This window comes from Oncorhynchus masou, chromosome 9, assembly GCF_036934945.1.
Source record: "Oncorhynchus masou masou isolate Uvic2021 chromosome 9, UVic_Omas_1.1, whole genome shotgun sequence".
Classification (NCBI taxonomy): domain Eukaryota; kingdom Metazoa; phylum Chordata; class Actinopteri; order Salmoniformes; family Salmonidae; genus Oncorhynchus; species Oncorhynchus masou.
The window spans coordinates 18,999,892-19,016,721 of record NC_088220.1 but is presented as its reverse complement, the minus strand read 5'-3'; the positions used below and the strand labels follow the sequence as shown (position 1 = coordinate 19,016,721).

At 42.0% G+C, this 16,830-nt stretch overlaps 1 protein-coding gene across 1 annotated transcript in view; it reads left to right on the top strand.

Annotated features, from left to right (window-relative positions):
* The window catches only part of snx25 (sorting nexin 25), a 58,072-nt gene that overhangs the window by 39,837 nt on the left and 1,405 nt on the right, over positions 1-16,830 (top strand). The window contains exons 12-18 of the mRNA XM_064973392.1: positions 2,503-2,643; positions 2,961-3,074; positions 3,877-4,038; positions 4,162-4,279; positions 4,638-4,704; positions 11,302-11,483; positions 15,103-15,203. Coding sequence (XP_064829464.1) covers positions 2,503-2,643; positions 2,961-3,074; positions 3,877-4,038; positions 4,162-4,279; positions 4,638-4,704; positions 11,302-11,483; positions 15,103-15,203 — 885 coding nt within the window. The remainder of the gene's footprint in view (positions 1-2,502; positions 2,644-2,960; positions 3,075-3,876; positions 4,039-4,161; positions 4,280-4,637; positions 4,705-11,301; positions 11,484-15,102; positions 15,204-16,830) is intronic.

The window sequence follows — 16,830 nt, the reverse complement described above, 5'->3', positions numbered from 1 at the left end:
CTTTGCATATACACTAATGCCATCTAGTGGCCAAAATCTCAATTGCACCTGGGCTGTAATAATACATTACGGCCTTTCTCTTGCATTTCAAAGATAATGGTACAAAAAAATGCAAAATAACGGTATTTAAAAAAAAAAAAAAAAATGTTTTATCTTTTACCAGAACTATTGTGTTCTACTACATTCCTTTCACATTTCCATAAACTTCAAAGTGTTTCCTTTTAAATGGTACCAATAATATGCATATCCTTGCTTCAGTGCCCGAGCTACAGGCGGTTAGATTTGGGTATATCGTTTTAGGTGAAAATTGACAAAAATGGGCTAATACTTAAGAGCGAAAAACATAAAATAGGTCTTACTTTTGAACGGAAAGGTCTAGAAATAAGCGGTTTTCTACATTGTAAAGGTGGAACCACAAAGTGGAAGCCACACCGTTTGTTTCTATGGCAGAGGCTGGGGTACTGCTAACACTAATCCGATTTGCCTGTTCTAATTGGTGAAGTAAAATGATACAAATGACTTTACTCGTGATGCGCACCCCTCAAATGTAACAACAGCCGGAGCGCACCTGACTTGAAGCAACCATCCAGATGTAACCATGTGCCATTCAATGTATTATTTGATTTTCTTTCTGCACGGGTGTTTCTAAGTCAATCCAGCACACTGGTTGAAAAACCACTGCCGAGAGAACAAGCTATAGTATGGAAAATACCAGAGTTTTGGCTCAGGTACAGCCGACTAACGATACCTAGCAAAAAGTCTTGATTTTTTTCTCACATTTTGTTCGGTTAGACTTTCTTTAAAAATGGATGACATGTTTTTTTTTCTCACCAATCTATATACAATACCCTAATAATGATAAAGCGAAAACATGTTTTTATAAATTTTTGCAAATGTATTCAAAATAATAAAACATCTATTCAGACAGTTTACTATGAGACTCGGAATTGAATACCGGTGCATCCTGTTTCCATTGATCATCCTTGATGTTTCCACAACTTGATTGGAGTCCACCTGTGGTATATTGGATTGCACATGATTTGGAAAGGCACACAACTGTCTGTATAAAGTCCCACAGTTGACAGTGCACGTCAGAGCAAGAATCCAGCCATGAGCTCCCCCCCCAACAAAAATTAAAAAAGCACCGTTCTGCACTAACTCATTTTTATTCCAACATTTGGAACTACACTAATAAATAATCATAACATTTCAAACTTGTATGTGTATATATAATACACATATACACACAAAAAATAAGACCCATAAATATCAAAAAGAAGTAACAAAGACAAATAGAAACAAATTTGTGTTGATTTGGCACTCGAGCATCAATACATTACCCATCCCCCAACACTGTCAACCAAGAGTCTAGACTAAACCAATTAACCTTGCTGGTGTGCAGACTGGTTTTATATTATTCTTAACGATTTAGCACTCCGACAAGGTCAATTGACCCACAGTCCCACCGGGTGACATGATATCATTGACAAATGAGCGATAGAAAACCGATCGCGCAAATGTCACCATTTCATTATTTTATTTTTTGTGCAGGTGCCCCGTGCCGCCCTCAGCAAGATGCCACCCTCGGCGGCTGCCCATGTCGCCTATATCTATATCCGCCACTGGTTGAGTTCTTGGTCACCACCTGGATCAAGGCCCCATTTTTTTCCCTTCAGTACACCTTGCTCTTATCCTACTGTAACCATTGGCCATTGTCTTGGAATTATTCTTACCAAAAGATAGACTTTTAGATTTCTTTAATTATTGCTATAATGGAGCATTAACGGTCACTCAATGGTGATTTAAGAGCCCAACGAGCAGAGTTGGGTTACAACCTTTATAGCAAAGTACATCCTCCTGAGTCTTCATGACAAACAACTAATGTGTGGGTTGGCTCTCGAGGTGAAGTTTTGTATGTCAGAAAGGAGTAACCCCCCAGCCAGATTGCATTTGCTGTGAAGACTGTTCTAATTGTATAGGATCCAGGGTTTGGCCCCAAATACAAGGTTCTTCTTATCAGCTGTCCGTACCGGAGACATCTCCTCCCTGGTACACAAACACCAACTCATTCTTTGGAGTGCAGGCTGTAGGTTTTTTCACCAAGACATTCTAAATCAATTGCCAGCGCCAAGCCCCAGAGGTCCAACTCCACAGATGAGCGTGTACTGAGAAACCTTATTCGATGCATAAACCGTATTAAAACACAATCTTGCCATTTTCTACCATACCACACTCTCTGACCACTTGGTCTCACCCTACTGTAGCCATTGACCACACTCTCTGACCACTTGGTCTCACCCTACTGTAGCCATTGACCACACTCTCTGACCACTTGGTCTCACCCTACTGTAGCCATTGACCATACTCTCTGACCACTTGGTCTCACCCTACTGTAGCCATTGACCATACTCTCTGACCATGTTCTAACTCTGTGTCCACAACTCATTCTTTGCAGTGAAATAAAGGGAAATGATTCCCTCTGTGTCCCCTATCCCCCACCAGGCAGTAGAGGAGAATGGAGAGCAGATGCCTTGCTACTGCGTCTCAGTGAGCCTGCTGGAGGGAGACGACTCTAAGAACAGCCGCTGGAGTGTCACCAGGAAGCTCATAGAGTTCCAGGCCCTGCACCGAAAACTGACTGAGGTAACGGATCCTCCATGCTAATGTTTTTGCCTGCCTAGCTAGCGTCTCTGACTCACCCTCTGTCTGCCCCCCAACAACAGCCTTTTAATTACCACAGTCCTGCACTGCTACATCACAGCCGTTTGTTTCAAATATCACTGCCTGCCATCTGATAATCACCCTAACAATGCTTCCACCGGCCGGTTGCCATGGAGATGGAGTGAGTCACCATGCCACTGCATTTCATGAGGTGCTACAAACAACGAGACTTGAAGACTGAAACATAACTCCTCTTGTTCTCTCTCTGTCCTCTCTTTGATTTTATATTCTTTATGCAGTGTTTCCCTACCTTGAAAAAAGTCCAGCTTCCCTCCGTCAGTAAACTGCCATTCAAGTCAATTGACCAAAAATTCCTTGAAAAGTCCAAAAACCAGCTCAACAGCTTTTTACAAGTAAGTCACTCTCTGCCAACACTGTTCAACCACACATCATAGTGAAAACGTCAATCAAATCAGTGTTTTGTTTGTGGAAGGCATTTCTCAGTATCGGTCTCCTAAGGACATAATTTTTCAGAACAGGAGATGTAATTTGAGTTGATGATGTCACATATAGCTACCTTTGGGAGCTCAGGTAGTTTGTTTCCTCATTTCAAAATGTTTCTGTCTGATAGGAAATTAATTTGTATTATTGGAGTGGCGCGTTCCTGCTGTTCTCACGGCATGTCGATTGGCCATCAGGATTTCAAGCTAGGCTCTTTCAATGTCGGGAGAAAAAAAAATGAAAAATGAGACACAACCACAATGTATTAAGTTTGGAGATGAGAGTCAAAGTTTGAGATTAAATTGAGCACATTCTTTACAAGCTTTTACAACAATGTTAGTTATGATGGAAAGCTTTACTATTACGAGAATGATGAGGATTTTGTTTGTTTGCCTCATTGATTTGCACTCGTCAAGTTCCATAGTTATTAGCATCGACTGTGTCTCAAATGGCACCCTATTCCCAATATATAGTTTTTAAGCGCTGTTTCCATTGAACATGCCATACAAATCAACATTTTAATTCATTATATTAAGAGTGCCTTGGTTTGGTCCTCCTTTCTTTTTGATGACAAAATATAGTGCACTACATTTGACCAGAGCCTTTGGGATGTAGCCCAGACTCCAACTCTGTCCCTGCTAGGGACCTATGGGATAGGGGGTCAATTGGGACACAGCTAGTCTAATCTGCAGCTGTTTTCTCCACCATGTATAGAAAATGCTGACAGACGAGCGGATGTGTCAGAGTGAGGCGCTCTATGCCTTCCTCAGCCCCTCCCCAGAGCACCTGAAGGTCATGGACATCCACAAGAAATCCTCCTTCTCCCTGGCCTCCTTCCTGGAGAGACTGTCTGGAGACTTCTTCTCACACACCGAGGTTAGTAAGCACCATCACATCAGGAGACCTGCTGGCTGGGGTGGTGGGACTAATATGTATGTATGTCCTTTTAGTCTTTCTCACAGAGAGACACATACACACTAACTCCTTTTTCCCCAACAGGAGGAGGCGGAGGATGACAGTGACCTATCTGACTATGGAGACGAGGCTGATGGGAAGAAAGACGCTCTGGCTGAACCCTGCTTCATGCTCATAGGAGAGATCTTTGAGCTCAGAGGAAGTGAGTGGAACCTCTACGCTATGCCAGCATCCCAAATGACACCCTATTCCCTTTTGTAGTGCACTATTTTTGAGAGGGCCCTGGTCTAAAGCAGTGCACTATAAAAGGAATAGGGTGCCATTTGGGGGACACTACAGTGTCATTTTCACCTCAGTCGACTGAGTGTGTGGTTTGTGTATGTTATGTCTGTGTTCTTTAAATCAAATGAATTGTTCAAAGCAATTTTGAAAGGGATAGATTATATCCTTGTTTGTTGTTATTGGAAACTAACTTTGTTAATGGATCTGTTATTTAATCTAGTCACCTCTTGCTATCAGCCTGGCACTCTGTGATATTGTTTGTTTTCTTTTATTCTCAGTGTTTAAATGGGTACGAAAAACTCTAATTGCACTAGTTCAAGTCACGTTTGGAAGGACAATAAACAAGTAAGTATCACTCTTTTTATGAAAATGTTTTATCAGATTTATGCTCTTATTTCCTGCCAGTGTGTGAAGCAAAGAGTACACCCAGATCTGGGAAGGGGCTAGGTTTATTAAGGTCTATATCAGCGGTCCTCAACCTTTTTTGTACCACGGACCGGTCTCATGTAGACACAATTTTCCCGGACCGGCCTTCGGAATATCAATTAGGCCTAGAAGTTTTTGTATAGCCGCTTTTTCATAACATTTTAGTTTAAGTAGAAACATAAAAACAAAGTGCATATTTTTCTCTAATCATATAATAAAAACATTGTAACTCACCAGTGGGAGCCCTGCGCTTGTTTCCCAGCAACAAGATGGTCCCATCTAGGGATGATGGGAGACAGTGACATGTTCCGTATGTCCAGTCTACTCTGTAATTTTGTTTTTGTTGCCATCATTGCGGAAAACCCTGCTTCGCAGAGATCGGATGTTGGAAATGGAAGGAACGTTGTGCTTTTGTGGCTCTCAGGATATTCAGCCTGGATTTTAATCCAGAAGGTCGGCAGAGATGAAGTTCTCAAACATACTTTTAAGGCCACCGTCATTTACAACCTCAAGGATTTGATCTACTTCCTGCACGGACATGGACAATTCACCTGGGACATTCACAAATGGGTTGCGGAACCATTCCTTCACACTTCGTGGGTCTTTTGCGGTTGGGAAGTAACGCTCAAACTCCATTGACAGTGAAGCTAGGTGATCTCGCACCAGCTGGGAGAAAGACGTCTCTGTCTCTCCCAAAATCCCCGCTAATGTTTGGAACATTTCAAATATGCCCCTGTCCGCTCGCCGTCCTCACAGTTCCAGTTTGTCTTTGAATACAACCACTTTATCTGCCAACTTAAAGACAGCTGTCATTCTCCCCTGAAGTGACAGATTGAGTTCGTTGAGCAGGTTGAATACAGGTCGCTTTTGCGACCCATTCCTTGTCATTGAAATGTGCTGCCAGTGGTGATGTTTTTTTCTGAAAGAAATCTCTGCAGTGGCTCTCGTAACTCAAACACTCTGTCAAGCCATCTCCCCCTGCCATCTGACTTCTGTGTATATGATAAGGCAAGCCATCTCCCCCTGCCATCTGACTTCTGTGTATATGATAAGGCAAGCCATCTCCCCCTGCCATCTGACTTCTGTGTATATGATAAGTCAAAAGTTTTGAGAATGACACAAATATTAATTTTCAGTCTGCTGCCTCTGTTGGTATGATGGCAATTTGCATATACTCCAGAATGTTATGAAGAGTGATCAGATGAATTGCAATTAATTGCAAATTGCCATCAAACATTTCCACTGTATTTCAGCCCTGCCACCAAAGGAACAGCTGACATCATGTCAGTGATTCTCTCGTTAACCTCTCTAGGGGGTGTGGGACGCTACCGTCCCACCTGGCCAACATCCAGTTAAATTGCAGAGTGACAAATTCAAATACAGAAATACTCATTGTAAAAATTAATGAAACATACAAGTGTTAAACATCGGTTTAAAGATTAACTTCTTGTTAATCCAACCACTGTGTCAAATTTCAAAAATATTTTATGCCGAAAGCATACCATGTGATTATCTGAGAACGGCGCCCAGCAGACAAATCATTACAAACGGTAACCAGCCAAGTTAACGGGTAACAAAAGTCAGAAATATCGTTACAATTAATTGCTTACCTTTTATGATCTTCATATGGTTGCACTCACAAAACTCCCAGTTACCCAATAAATGTTTGTTTTGTTCGATAGTCTCTTTATATTCAAAAACTCTGTTTTGTTGGTGCGTTTTGTTCAGTAATACATTGGAAAAAAGCGCAGTCGCAACACAGACGAAAAATCAAAAAAGAAAAAAATACCATAAATGTTCATTGAAGCATGTCAAACGATGTTTATAATCAATCCTCAGGTTGTTTTTGTCATAAATAATCGATCATATTTCAACCAGACAAAAGCTTCGTCAATAGAGAAGGAGAAACAAAGGCGCACTCCCGGTCACACGCTGGACTCATGTCTGGAAATTTCCACTGTCCACTCATTGAAAGTGCTTTTCCTCCCTAATTTTTCAGAGTTAAAGCCTGAAACAATGCCTAAAGACTGGCCACATGTTGTGGAAGCCATCGAGATCGTGAACTGTGTCATTAGTCTTTGTATGGTGGATAGGCTTTCAATGGAAAAGAGACATTTCAAAATAATAGCACTTTCTTGGATGGATTTTCCTCAGTTCTGTTATACTCACAGACATTATTTTAACAGTTTTGGAAACTTTAGTGTGTTCTATCCAAATCTACCAATTATATGCATATCCTAGCTTCTGGACCTGAGTAGCAGGTCGTTTACTTTGGGCACACTTTTCATCCCAAATTCTGAATGCTGCCCCCTACCCTAGTGAGGTTAACACAGGTGTGAGTGTTGATGAGGACAAGGCTGGAGATCACTCTGTCATGCTGATTTGAATTTGAATAACAGACTGGAAGCTTCAAAAGGAGGGTGGTGCTTGGAATTGTTCTTCCTCTGTCAGCCATGGTTACCTGCAAGGAAACAAGTGCCGTCATCATTGTTTTGCACAAAAAGGGCATCACAGGCAAGGATTTTGCTGACAGTAAGGTTGCACCTAAATAAACCATTGATCGGATCATCAAGAACTTCGAGGATAGCGGTTCAATTGTTGTGAAGAAGGCTTCAGGGCGCCCAAGAAAGTCCAGCAAGCGCCAGGACCGCTGCGCTCCGGGGCACCACCAGTACAGAGCTTGCTCAGGAATGGCAGCAGGCAGGTGTGAGTGCATCAGCACACACAGTGAGGCGAAGACTTTTGGAGGATGGCCTGGTGTCAAGAAGGGCAGCAAAGAAGCCACTTCTCTCCAGGAAAAACATCAGGGACAGACTGATATTCTGCAAAAGATACAGGGATTGGACTGCTGAGGACTGGGGTAAAGTCATTTTTCCGATAAATCCCCTTTCCGATTGTTTGGGGCATCCGGAACAAAGCTTGTCCGGAGAAGACAAGTTGAGCGCCACCATCAGTCCTGTGTCATGCCAACAGTAAAGCGAGACTGTTTGTGTGGGGTTGCTTCTCAGCCAAGGGAGTGGGCTCACTCACAATTTTGCCTAAGAGCTCAGCTATGAATATTTATTTTTTATTTTACCTTCATTTAACTAGGCAACTCAGTTAAGAACAAATTCTTATTTTCAATGACTGCCTAGGAACAGTGGGTTAACTGCCTGTTCAGGGGGAGAACGACAGATTTGTACCTTGTCAGCTCGGGGGGTTGAACTTGCAACCTTCCGGTTACTAGTCCAATGCTCTAACCACTAGGCTACCCTGCCACCCCGAATAAAGAATGGTACCAACACATCCTCCGAGAGCAACTTCTCCCAATCATCCAGGAACAGTTTGGTGACGAACAATGCCTTTTCCAGCATGATGGAGCACCTTGCCATAATGCAAAAGTGATAACTAAGTGGCTTGGGGAACAAAACATCAATATTTTGGATCCATGGCCAGGAAACTCATCAGACCTTAATCCCATTGAGAATTTGTGGTCAATCCTCAAGAGGCAGGTGGACAAACAAAAACCCACAAATTCTAACAAACTCCAAGCATTGATTATGCAAGAATGGACTGCCATCAGTCAGGATGTGGCCCAGAAGTTAATTGACAGCATGCCAGGGCGGATTGCAGAGGTCTTGAAAAAGAAGGGTCAAACACTGCAAATATTGACTCTTTGCATCAACTCCATGTAATTGTCAATAAAAGCCTTTGACACTTATGAAATGCTTGTAATTATACTTCAGTATTCCATAGTAACATCTGACAAAAATATCTAAAGACACTGAAGCAGCAAACTTTGGAAATTAATATTTGTGTCATTCTCAGAACTTTTGGCCACGACTGTAATCATCCAAAGACTAGAATAGTTCTGTGGCTGTTGTTTGTCGGCAGGGACAGCACACACAACATATCCTCATACACAACATCCTGAAATGTATATTGCACATAAACAAGAAGTATTGCCTTGTTGTCAACATCGGTAGGTTCGTCAACCTGGATTGCATACCACAGTGACTCGTTAAGCCTCTCTAACAATTGTGCCTCAACGTCCTCCGCTATTTCATCAATTCGCCTAGTGACGGTGGTCGCCGAAAGAGGAACCTGCTATCTTTTTAGCTGCAGTATCTCCTGTGAGTTCAGGGCAAATGTCCTTAGCAGCAGGTAGAATCATCAACTTGCCAAGAGTGAAAGGCTTCTTGGCCTTAGCAATACAGCTTGCCACGAAGTATGACGCTCTCGGTGCAGCCACGTTTGTTGACGTGGCTTTCAAGACTTGCTTCTGTCATTCTTGTTCAGGTTTTCTTCGCTCAAAGAATTCAACAGGTATTTTATTTTACCGTTTAAAAAAATAATTATCATTTATATTTATCCTTTCCGTGCTGCCGGTAGTGAATGTGCCGGTCCGCGGCCCGGTTTTTGGGGAACGCTGGTGTATATGACAGCGAGTGGTATTGTACTAAAACATCCCAGCTATCTGTAGAGCGAGAGCTCATCGGTTGGTGAGTGACAAGCAGGGCTCTGTTATTGTCTTTATTGTCTTATTCTATTACTGTCTTATTTTGTTATTTTATTGTCTTATTCTGTTATCTTTTTAGGGCTGCAATCCCATTAATGAGATGATATGACAACAGCCAGTGAAAGTGCAGGGCGCCAAATTCAGAACAGAGATCTCGTAATTAAAATTCCTCAAACATATTCCACAAACATTGTATACCGTTTTAAAGGTTCACAGTGTCCGATTTCAAATAGGCTTTACAGCGAAAGCACCACAAACGATTGTTAGGTGACCACCAACTCACAGAAAAACTCAGCCATTTTTCCAGCCAAAGAGAGGAGTCACAAAAAGCACAAATAGAGATAAAATTAATCACTAACCTTTTGATGATCTTCATCAGATGACACTCATAGGACTTCATGTTATATATAAAAAATCTCAGTATACATTGGCGTGTTACGTTCACTAGTTCCAAAAACATCCGGTGATATTGCAGAGAGCCACATCATTTTACAGAAATACTCATTATAAATGTCGATAAATACAATCGTTTGACATGGAAATATAGATATACCTCTCCTTAATGCAACTGCTGTGTCAGATTTCAAAAAAACTTTACAGAAAAAGCAATCCATGCAATAATCTGAGACGGCGCTCAGAAAATAAATAAAATTATCCGCCATGTTGGAGTCATCAGAAATCACATTATAAATATTCCCTTTAACGATCTTCATCAGAATGCACTCCCAGGAATCCTAGTTCCACAATAAATGCTTAATTCGTTCGATAATGTCCATTATTTATGTCCAAGTAGCTACTTTTGTTAGCGCGTTTAGTACACAAATCCAAACACTCGTGCAGGTTCATTCAGACGAAAACTTTAAGAAGTTATATTACAGGTCGAAGAAACTTGTCAAACTATGAATAGAATCAATCTTTAGGATGTTATCATAATTCTTCAATAAAGTTCCAACCGGAGAATTCCTGTCTGTAGAGAAGCCATGGAACGCAGGTCGCTATCATATGAAATGCGTGTGACCAGGACCTGGTTCTCTGCCAGACCACTGACTCCAAAGAGCTCCCATCCGGCTCCACAACACAGTAGAAGCCTCATTCAAGTTTCTAAAGACGCTTGACTTCTAGTGGAAGCCCTAGGAAGTTCAACTTTATCCATATTCCACTGTGTATTCAATAGGGGCTGGGTTAAAAATTGACCAACCTCAGATTTCCCACTTCCTGTTTGGATTTCTTCTCAGGTTTTTGCCTGCCATATGAGTTCTGTTATACTCAAGACATCATTCAAACAGTTTTAGAAACTTCAGTGTTTTCTATCCCATACTAATAATACTATGCATATATTAGCAACTGGGACTGAGGAGCAGGCCGTTTACTCTGGGCACCTTTCATCCAAGCTACTCAATACTGCCCCTGCAGCCATAAAAAGTTATGCTGTTATTGTCTTTTTCTGTTATCGTCTTATTCTGCACCCTAACCCACGGCTCTAAATGGTGCGTAGACTTTCCCAGGCTGTGTCCCAAATGGCACCCTATTCACCTATTAGGTTCTGGTCAAAAGTAATAATTGGGTGGGGGATTTTATATTTGTCATTATATGCACGTGTGAATTGGAAAAGTGTATTTTTCATATCCCCACTCCCCCTGAGATGCCCTCGGAGTAATGTCACATCCAGGGTCTGCCATTATCGATGGTGACCTTGGAGTATTTAGGTTTAAGTCCCTTGCTCAAGGGCACATTAGCTGACTCTGACCCTACCACGATTCACACACTGATGCAAGGGGTTTGTGGACTCTTGGATCAATCTCCTTCTCTCTGTGATATCCCTCTGATTGAGATCGTTTAGCTTATTTAACAAGTCAAACTGCACAACTAGGGTTATGTTTACCACAGCTATCAGACTGGGTGTTCCAGATATGCACTGCAATGGGTTGTTGTGGCTGTGCTCTGAACATGCAGAGTAATGTTAGCTAATACTGTAATGTAGAGGCTTTTGTCAAAACCTTCCCTCCCTACACCATCAGGCAGATTCGAGACACTGTCAACTGGATCTTCAGTGAGCAGATGATTGTTTGCTACATCAACATTTTCCGCGACACATTCTGGCCCAACGGAAAACTGGCCCCCCAAATCAAGGCTCGGTCCGACACAGAACGTCGGGAGACCAAGGAGAGAGCTCAACAGAAGCTGCTAGACAATATCCCAGGTAGGTCTTCCCTCCTGCCATACAGGTGTCATCTCTGCACATTTATTAACAATGTTTTGGTCAGACCTTTTTCTTCAAATACATGTTATGATTCGTTTGCAGAGGTAAAATCATGTGCGCAGGAGTTAAATGTATTTATTCTACAATGTTGATTTTTGTGGCTGTAACTCCCTGTTCCACAAGGGTGTGCGCGTTAACCAAGCTAGAGATTGATATCTGACATGGACCAGTACTCAAGGGGTGTGGGGTGGAGTCTGGTGTTGGTTTTGAAACAAAAGTTTCTGTTTCAATTGGATTATTGGATCTTTTAGTTTATTAATTTGACAATTAAAAAAAAACAAGCACACATACAACTTAAAAGCCATACATACACATTAATAAAATCATTGAGGATAACACACAAAGTCTGCGACTTATTTCCATTGTGGTCCTCTTGACACAAGATGGCTAGACAAGATCCAACACAGTATGGCTGTGAAACAATAATAAAACAAAAACAGAGAGGAACATCTATCTCATCAATCCAGTTACATTTATAGGGGTTATTCATATGGGCACAGAGGACATCAAACATAATTTTACTTTATTTTTAAAGCTGCCCAGAGAGGATGTTGTATTTATAGGCAGAGGCAACTCATTCCATTCTGAGGCTACAGTATACAAGAAAGTACCTTTCCCAGCATTACTCCTGAACCTGTATAAGCACACGTCAGCAACACCTGATCTGGTGCTGTGATAGAGTGCATCCCTAACACGAGGAAAGTAATCACTTAGATATCTGGACACAGGACCATAAATACTCCTGTAAACCCAGTCTAATCTGGAACACCCTAGTCTCAACAGGCAGGACCATAAATACTCCTGTAAACCTAGTCTAATCTGGGACACCCTAGTCTCAACAGGCAGGACCATAAATACTCCTGTAAACCCAGTCTAATCTGGGACACCCTAGTCTCAACAGGCAGGACCATAAATACTCCTGTAAACCTAGTCTAATCTGGGACACCCTAGTCTCAACAGGCAGGACCATAAATACTCCTGTAAACCTAGTCTAATCTGGAACACCCTAGTCTCAACAGGTAGGACCATAAATACTCCTGTAAACCTAGTCTAATCTGGGACACCGTAGTCTCAACAGGCAGGACCATAAATACTCCTGTAAACCTAGTCTAATCTGGGACACCCTAGTCTCAACAGGCAGAACCATAAATACTCCTGTAAACCTAGTCTAATCTGGGACACCCTAGTCTCAACAGGCAGGACCATAAATACTCCTGTAAACCTAGTCTAATCTGGGACACCCTAGTCTCAACAGGCAGGACCATAAATACTCCTGTAAACCTAGTCTAATCTGGGACACCCTAGTCTCAACAGGCAGGACCATAAATACTCCTGTAAACCTAGTCTAATCTGGGACACCCTAGTCTCAACAGGCAGGACCATAAATACTCCTGTAAACCTAGTCTAATCTGGGACACCCTAGTCTCAACAGGCAGGACCATAAATACTCCTGTAAACCTAGTCTAATCTGGGACACCCTAGTCTCAACAGGCAGGACCATAAATACTCCTGTAAACCTAGTCTAATCTGGGACACCCTAGTCTCAACAGGCAGGACCATAAATACTCCTGTAAACCTAGTCTAATCTGGGACACCCTAGTCTCAACAGGTAGGACCATAAATACTCCTGTAAACCTAGTCTAATCTGGGACACCCTAGTCTCAACAGGCAGGACCATAAATACTCCTGTAAACCTAGTCTAATCTGGAACACCCTAGTCTCAACAGGCAGGACCATAAATACTCCTGTAAACCTAGTCTAATCTGGGACACCATAGCCTCACAGGCAGCCAGTTTAGTTCCTGAAAGCAGCTCCTGCCTATGTGAGTACGTGGACTCACCTTCAATACTACCCTGAACAGCTTATTCTGGGCTATCTGGAGCTTCCCCTTCATAAATGTAGATAAGCCCCCAAACCAGGAAGTACTAGCATAGTCAAAATGGCATTTAATGAGGGCAGTAGCTAGCACTTTCATGGAGTCAAGCAGCCTGGACTTTCTAGCCAAATACTTAGTCCTGGCATTAACCTTCCCTAGCACCTTATTGGCCATGCTCACACCTCCCAAGCTTCCATCAATGATACATACCAAGTAGCTAACAGAGGTTTTAGTAGTCAGCACCTCACCCCCTAACTCCACTCCGATTTCCGACGACCTACACAATGTAGATCTGGATCCAAAAATAATTGCTTCAGTTTTCCCTAAGTGCAGAGATAGCTTATTAACTCCAAGCCATTTGCTAATGTTAGTGAGCTCTGTGCTAAGTACGCTCTCCAACATAGTTTTACTTTTGTGAGACACCAGAAGTGTAGTCATCCGCATAAAGAAAAAGACTGCAAGAACAAGCATCTTTCATGTCGTTAATATACAATAAAAACAGCAGAGGCCCAAGTATGCTCCCCTACGGAACGACACAACTCATTGGTTTTTCCTGAGACCGTGAACCATTAACCTCCGCTCCCTCCCTTCCTGATAAATAGGACTTTACCCAGCCTAGAGGGATACTGCTTAACCCCCACCCCCGTTTGGAGATTAACTGTATCAAAGGCCTTCTGTAAGTCAAGCAGTACCATTCCACACAGATTTCCCTCATCAATCTCTTTCCTGATGAAGTCAAGTAGACATGAATCAGTGGAGTATGTTTTTCTAAAACCCGACTGAAAATCGTACAGACCCTGTTTGTTAATTAACATATTCATTCATACATTTGCTCATGTACTATATATATATATATATCTCTAATTTCGTGGTATCCAATTGTTTTAGTGGCTACTATCTTGTAGATCTTTGAATTTATACAGAGGATAGATACAGGCCTATAATTCCCAGGGTCAGACTTTATCCCCTTCTTATACAGAGGTATAACTTTAGCTTGTTTCATGTCCCTGGGAAAGGTGCCTTATTCAAGAGAGAGATTAATGATATGTGTAATACAAGGGCCAATTTGCTCAGCACAATCTATTGTTTAAGATGAGCAAAACAGACCTGGTAAAATAAATTATACAAATACTTCGCTAACAGCAACCGCAAAATAAACCTCAACATAAAGTGTCTTAATAGGGCGTTGGGGCATCACGAGCCGTAATAGCTTCAATGCACCTTGGCATAGATTCCACAAGTGTCTGGAATTCTATTGGAGGGATGTGACACCATTCTTCCATGAGAAATTCCATCATTTGGTGTTTAGTTGATGGTGGTGGAAAACGCCGCATTCAATATTTTTTTATTTTTTCACCTTTATTTAACCATATACTTTGTGTCCATCCATTATTTTGGCAGTTACCTGTATATTGTATGCTCCATTTCACACCACACACTGTACAGGTTACACACTGGTACATGTGTGAGACAGGGAAAATATAAGCACCCCCTATTTGACTTTTTATGCAGACATGTTGCTCTTAGATCTGATGGGTATCTGTGGCTGGATCTCTGAATGTGGACATTTTTACATTTTACAATTTGGTAATTTAGCAGACGCTCTTATCCATGGTGACTTAGTCAGGTCATTCGACTAAGGTAGGTAAAACAACCACATACAGCATGCTAACTGTCTTTCAGATGCACTACAGAACCTGGTAGGACAGCAGAACGCCAGGTATGGGATCATCAAGATCTTCAACGCACTTCAGGAGGCCAATGCCAACAAGCATCTGCTTTATGTAAGTTCACCTCACCCTCTGTGAAATGGCAAAGTATCCTAAAACATGCTGTTGTGGTGCTGTTTGAAAGAGCCCCCCCCGATTCCATTAGGAATTTCACGAACACATCTTGCTGTTCTGAACTGAGCTTCTAGGTGGCTGAGCATCTCATTACTGGCAGGTCGGACCACACAAAGAGAGGGAGAATGGGTTTAAAAGGGCATGTGTACATTCCAAAAGCTTTCCCATGTGCACTGTATCAATAAAGTTATTTGTGTGGAATACTCTGAAGTTGCCTCCATAGATATACAGTGGGGCAAAAAAGTATTTAGTCAGCCACCAATTGTGCAAGTTCTCCCACTTAAAAAGATGAGAGGCCTGTAATTTTCATCATAGGTACACTTCAACTATGACAGACAAAATGAGAAGAAAAGAAATCCAGAAAATCACATTGTAGGATTTTTAATGAATTTATTTACAAATTATAGTGGAAAATAAGTATTTGGTCAATAACAAAAGTTTATCTCAATACTTTGTCATTGTCAACAAAGGGTATATAACAGAGGTCAAACATTTTCTCTAAGTCTTCACAAGGTTTTCACACACTGTTGCTGGTATTTTGGCCCATTCCTCCATGGAAATCTCCGCTAGAGCAGTGATGTTTTGGGGCTGTTGCTGGGCAATACGGACTTTCAACTCCCTCCAAAGATTTTCTATGGGGTTGAGATCTGGAGTCTGGCTAGGCCACTCCAGGACCTTGAAATGCTTCTTACGAAGCCACTCCTTCATTGCCCGGGCGGTGTGTTTGGGATCATTGTCATGCTGAAAGACCCAGCCTCGTTTCATCTTCAATGCCCTTGCTGATGGAAGGAGGTTTTCACTCAAAATCTCACGATTCATGGCCCCATTCATTTTTTCCTTTACACGGATCAGTCGTCCTGGTCCCTTTGCAGAAACAAAGCCCCAAAGCTTGATGTTTCCACCCCTATGCTTCACAGTAGGTATGGTGTTCTTTGGATGCAACTCAGCATTCTTTGTCCTCTAAACACGATGAGTTGAGTTTTTACCAAAAAGTTATATTTTGGTTTCATCTGACCATATGACATTCTCCTAATCTTCTTCTGGATCATCCAAATGCTCTCTAGCAAACTTCAGACGGGCCTGGACATGTACTGGCTTTAAGCAGGGAGACACGTTTGGAACTGCAGGATATGAGTCCCTGGCGGCATAGTGTGTTACTGATGGTAGGCTTTGTTACTTTGGTCCCAGCTCTCTGCAGGTCATTCACTAGGTTCCCCCGTGTGGTTCTGGGATTTTTGCTCACCGTTCTTGTGATCATTTTAACCCCACGGGGTGAGATCTTGCATGGAGCCCCAGATCAAGGGAGATTATCAGTGGTCTTTTATGTCTTCCATTTCCTAATAATTGCTCCCACAGTTGATTTCTTCAAACCAAGCTGCTTACCTATTGCAGATTCAGTCTTCCCAGCCTGGTGCAGGTCTACAATTTTGTTTCTGGTGTCCTTTGACAGCTCTATGGTCTTGGTCATAGTGGAGTTTGGAGTGTGACTGTTTGAGGTTGTGGACAGGTTTCTTTTATACTGATAACAAGTTCAAACAGGTGCCATTAATACAGGTAACGAGTGGAG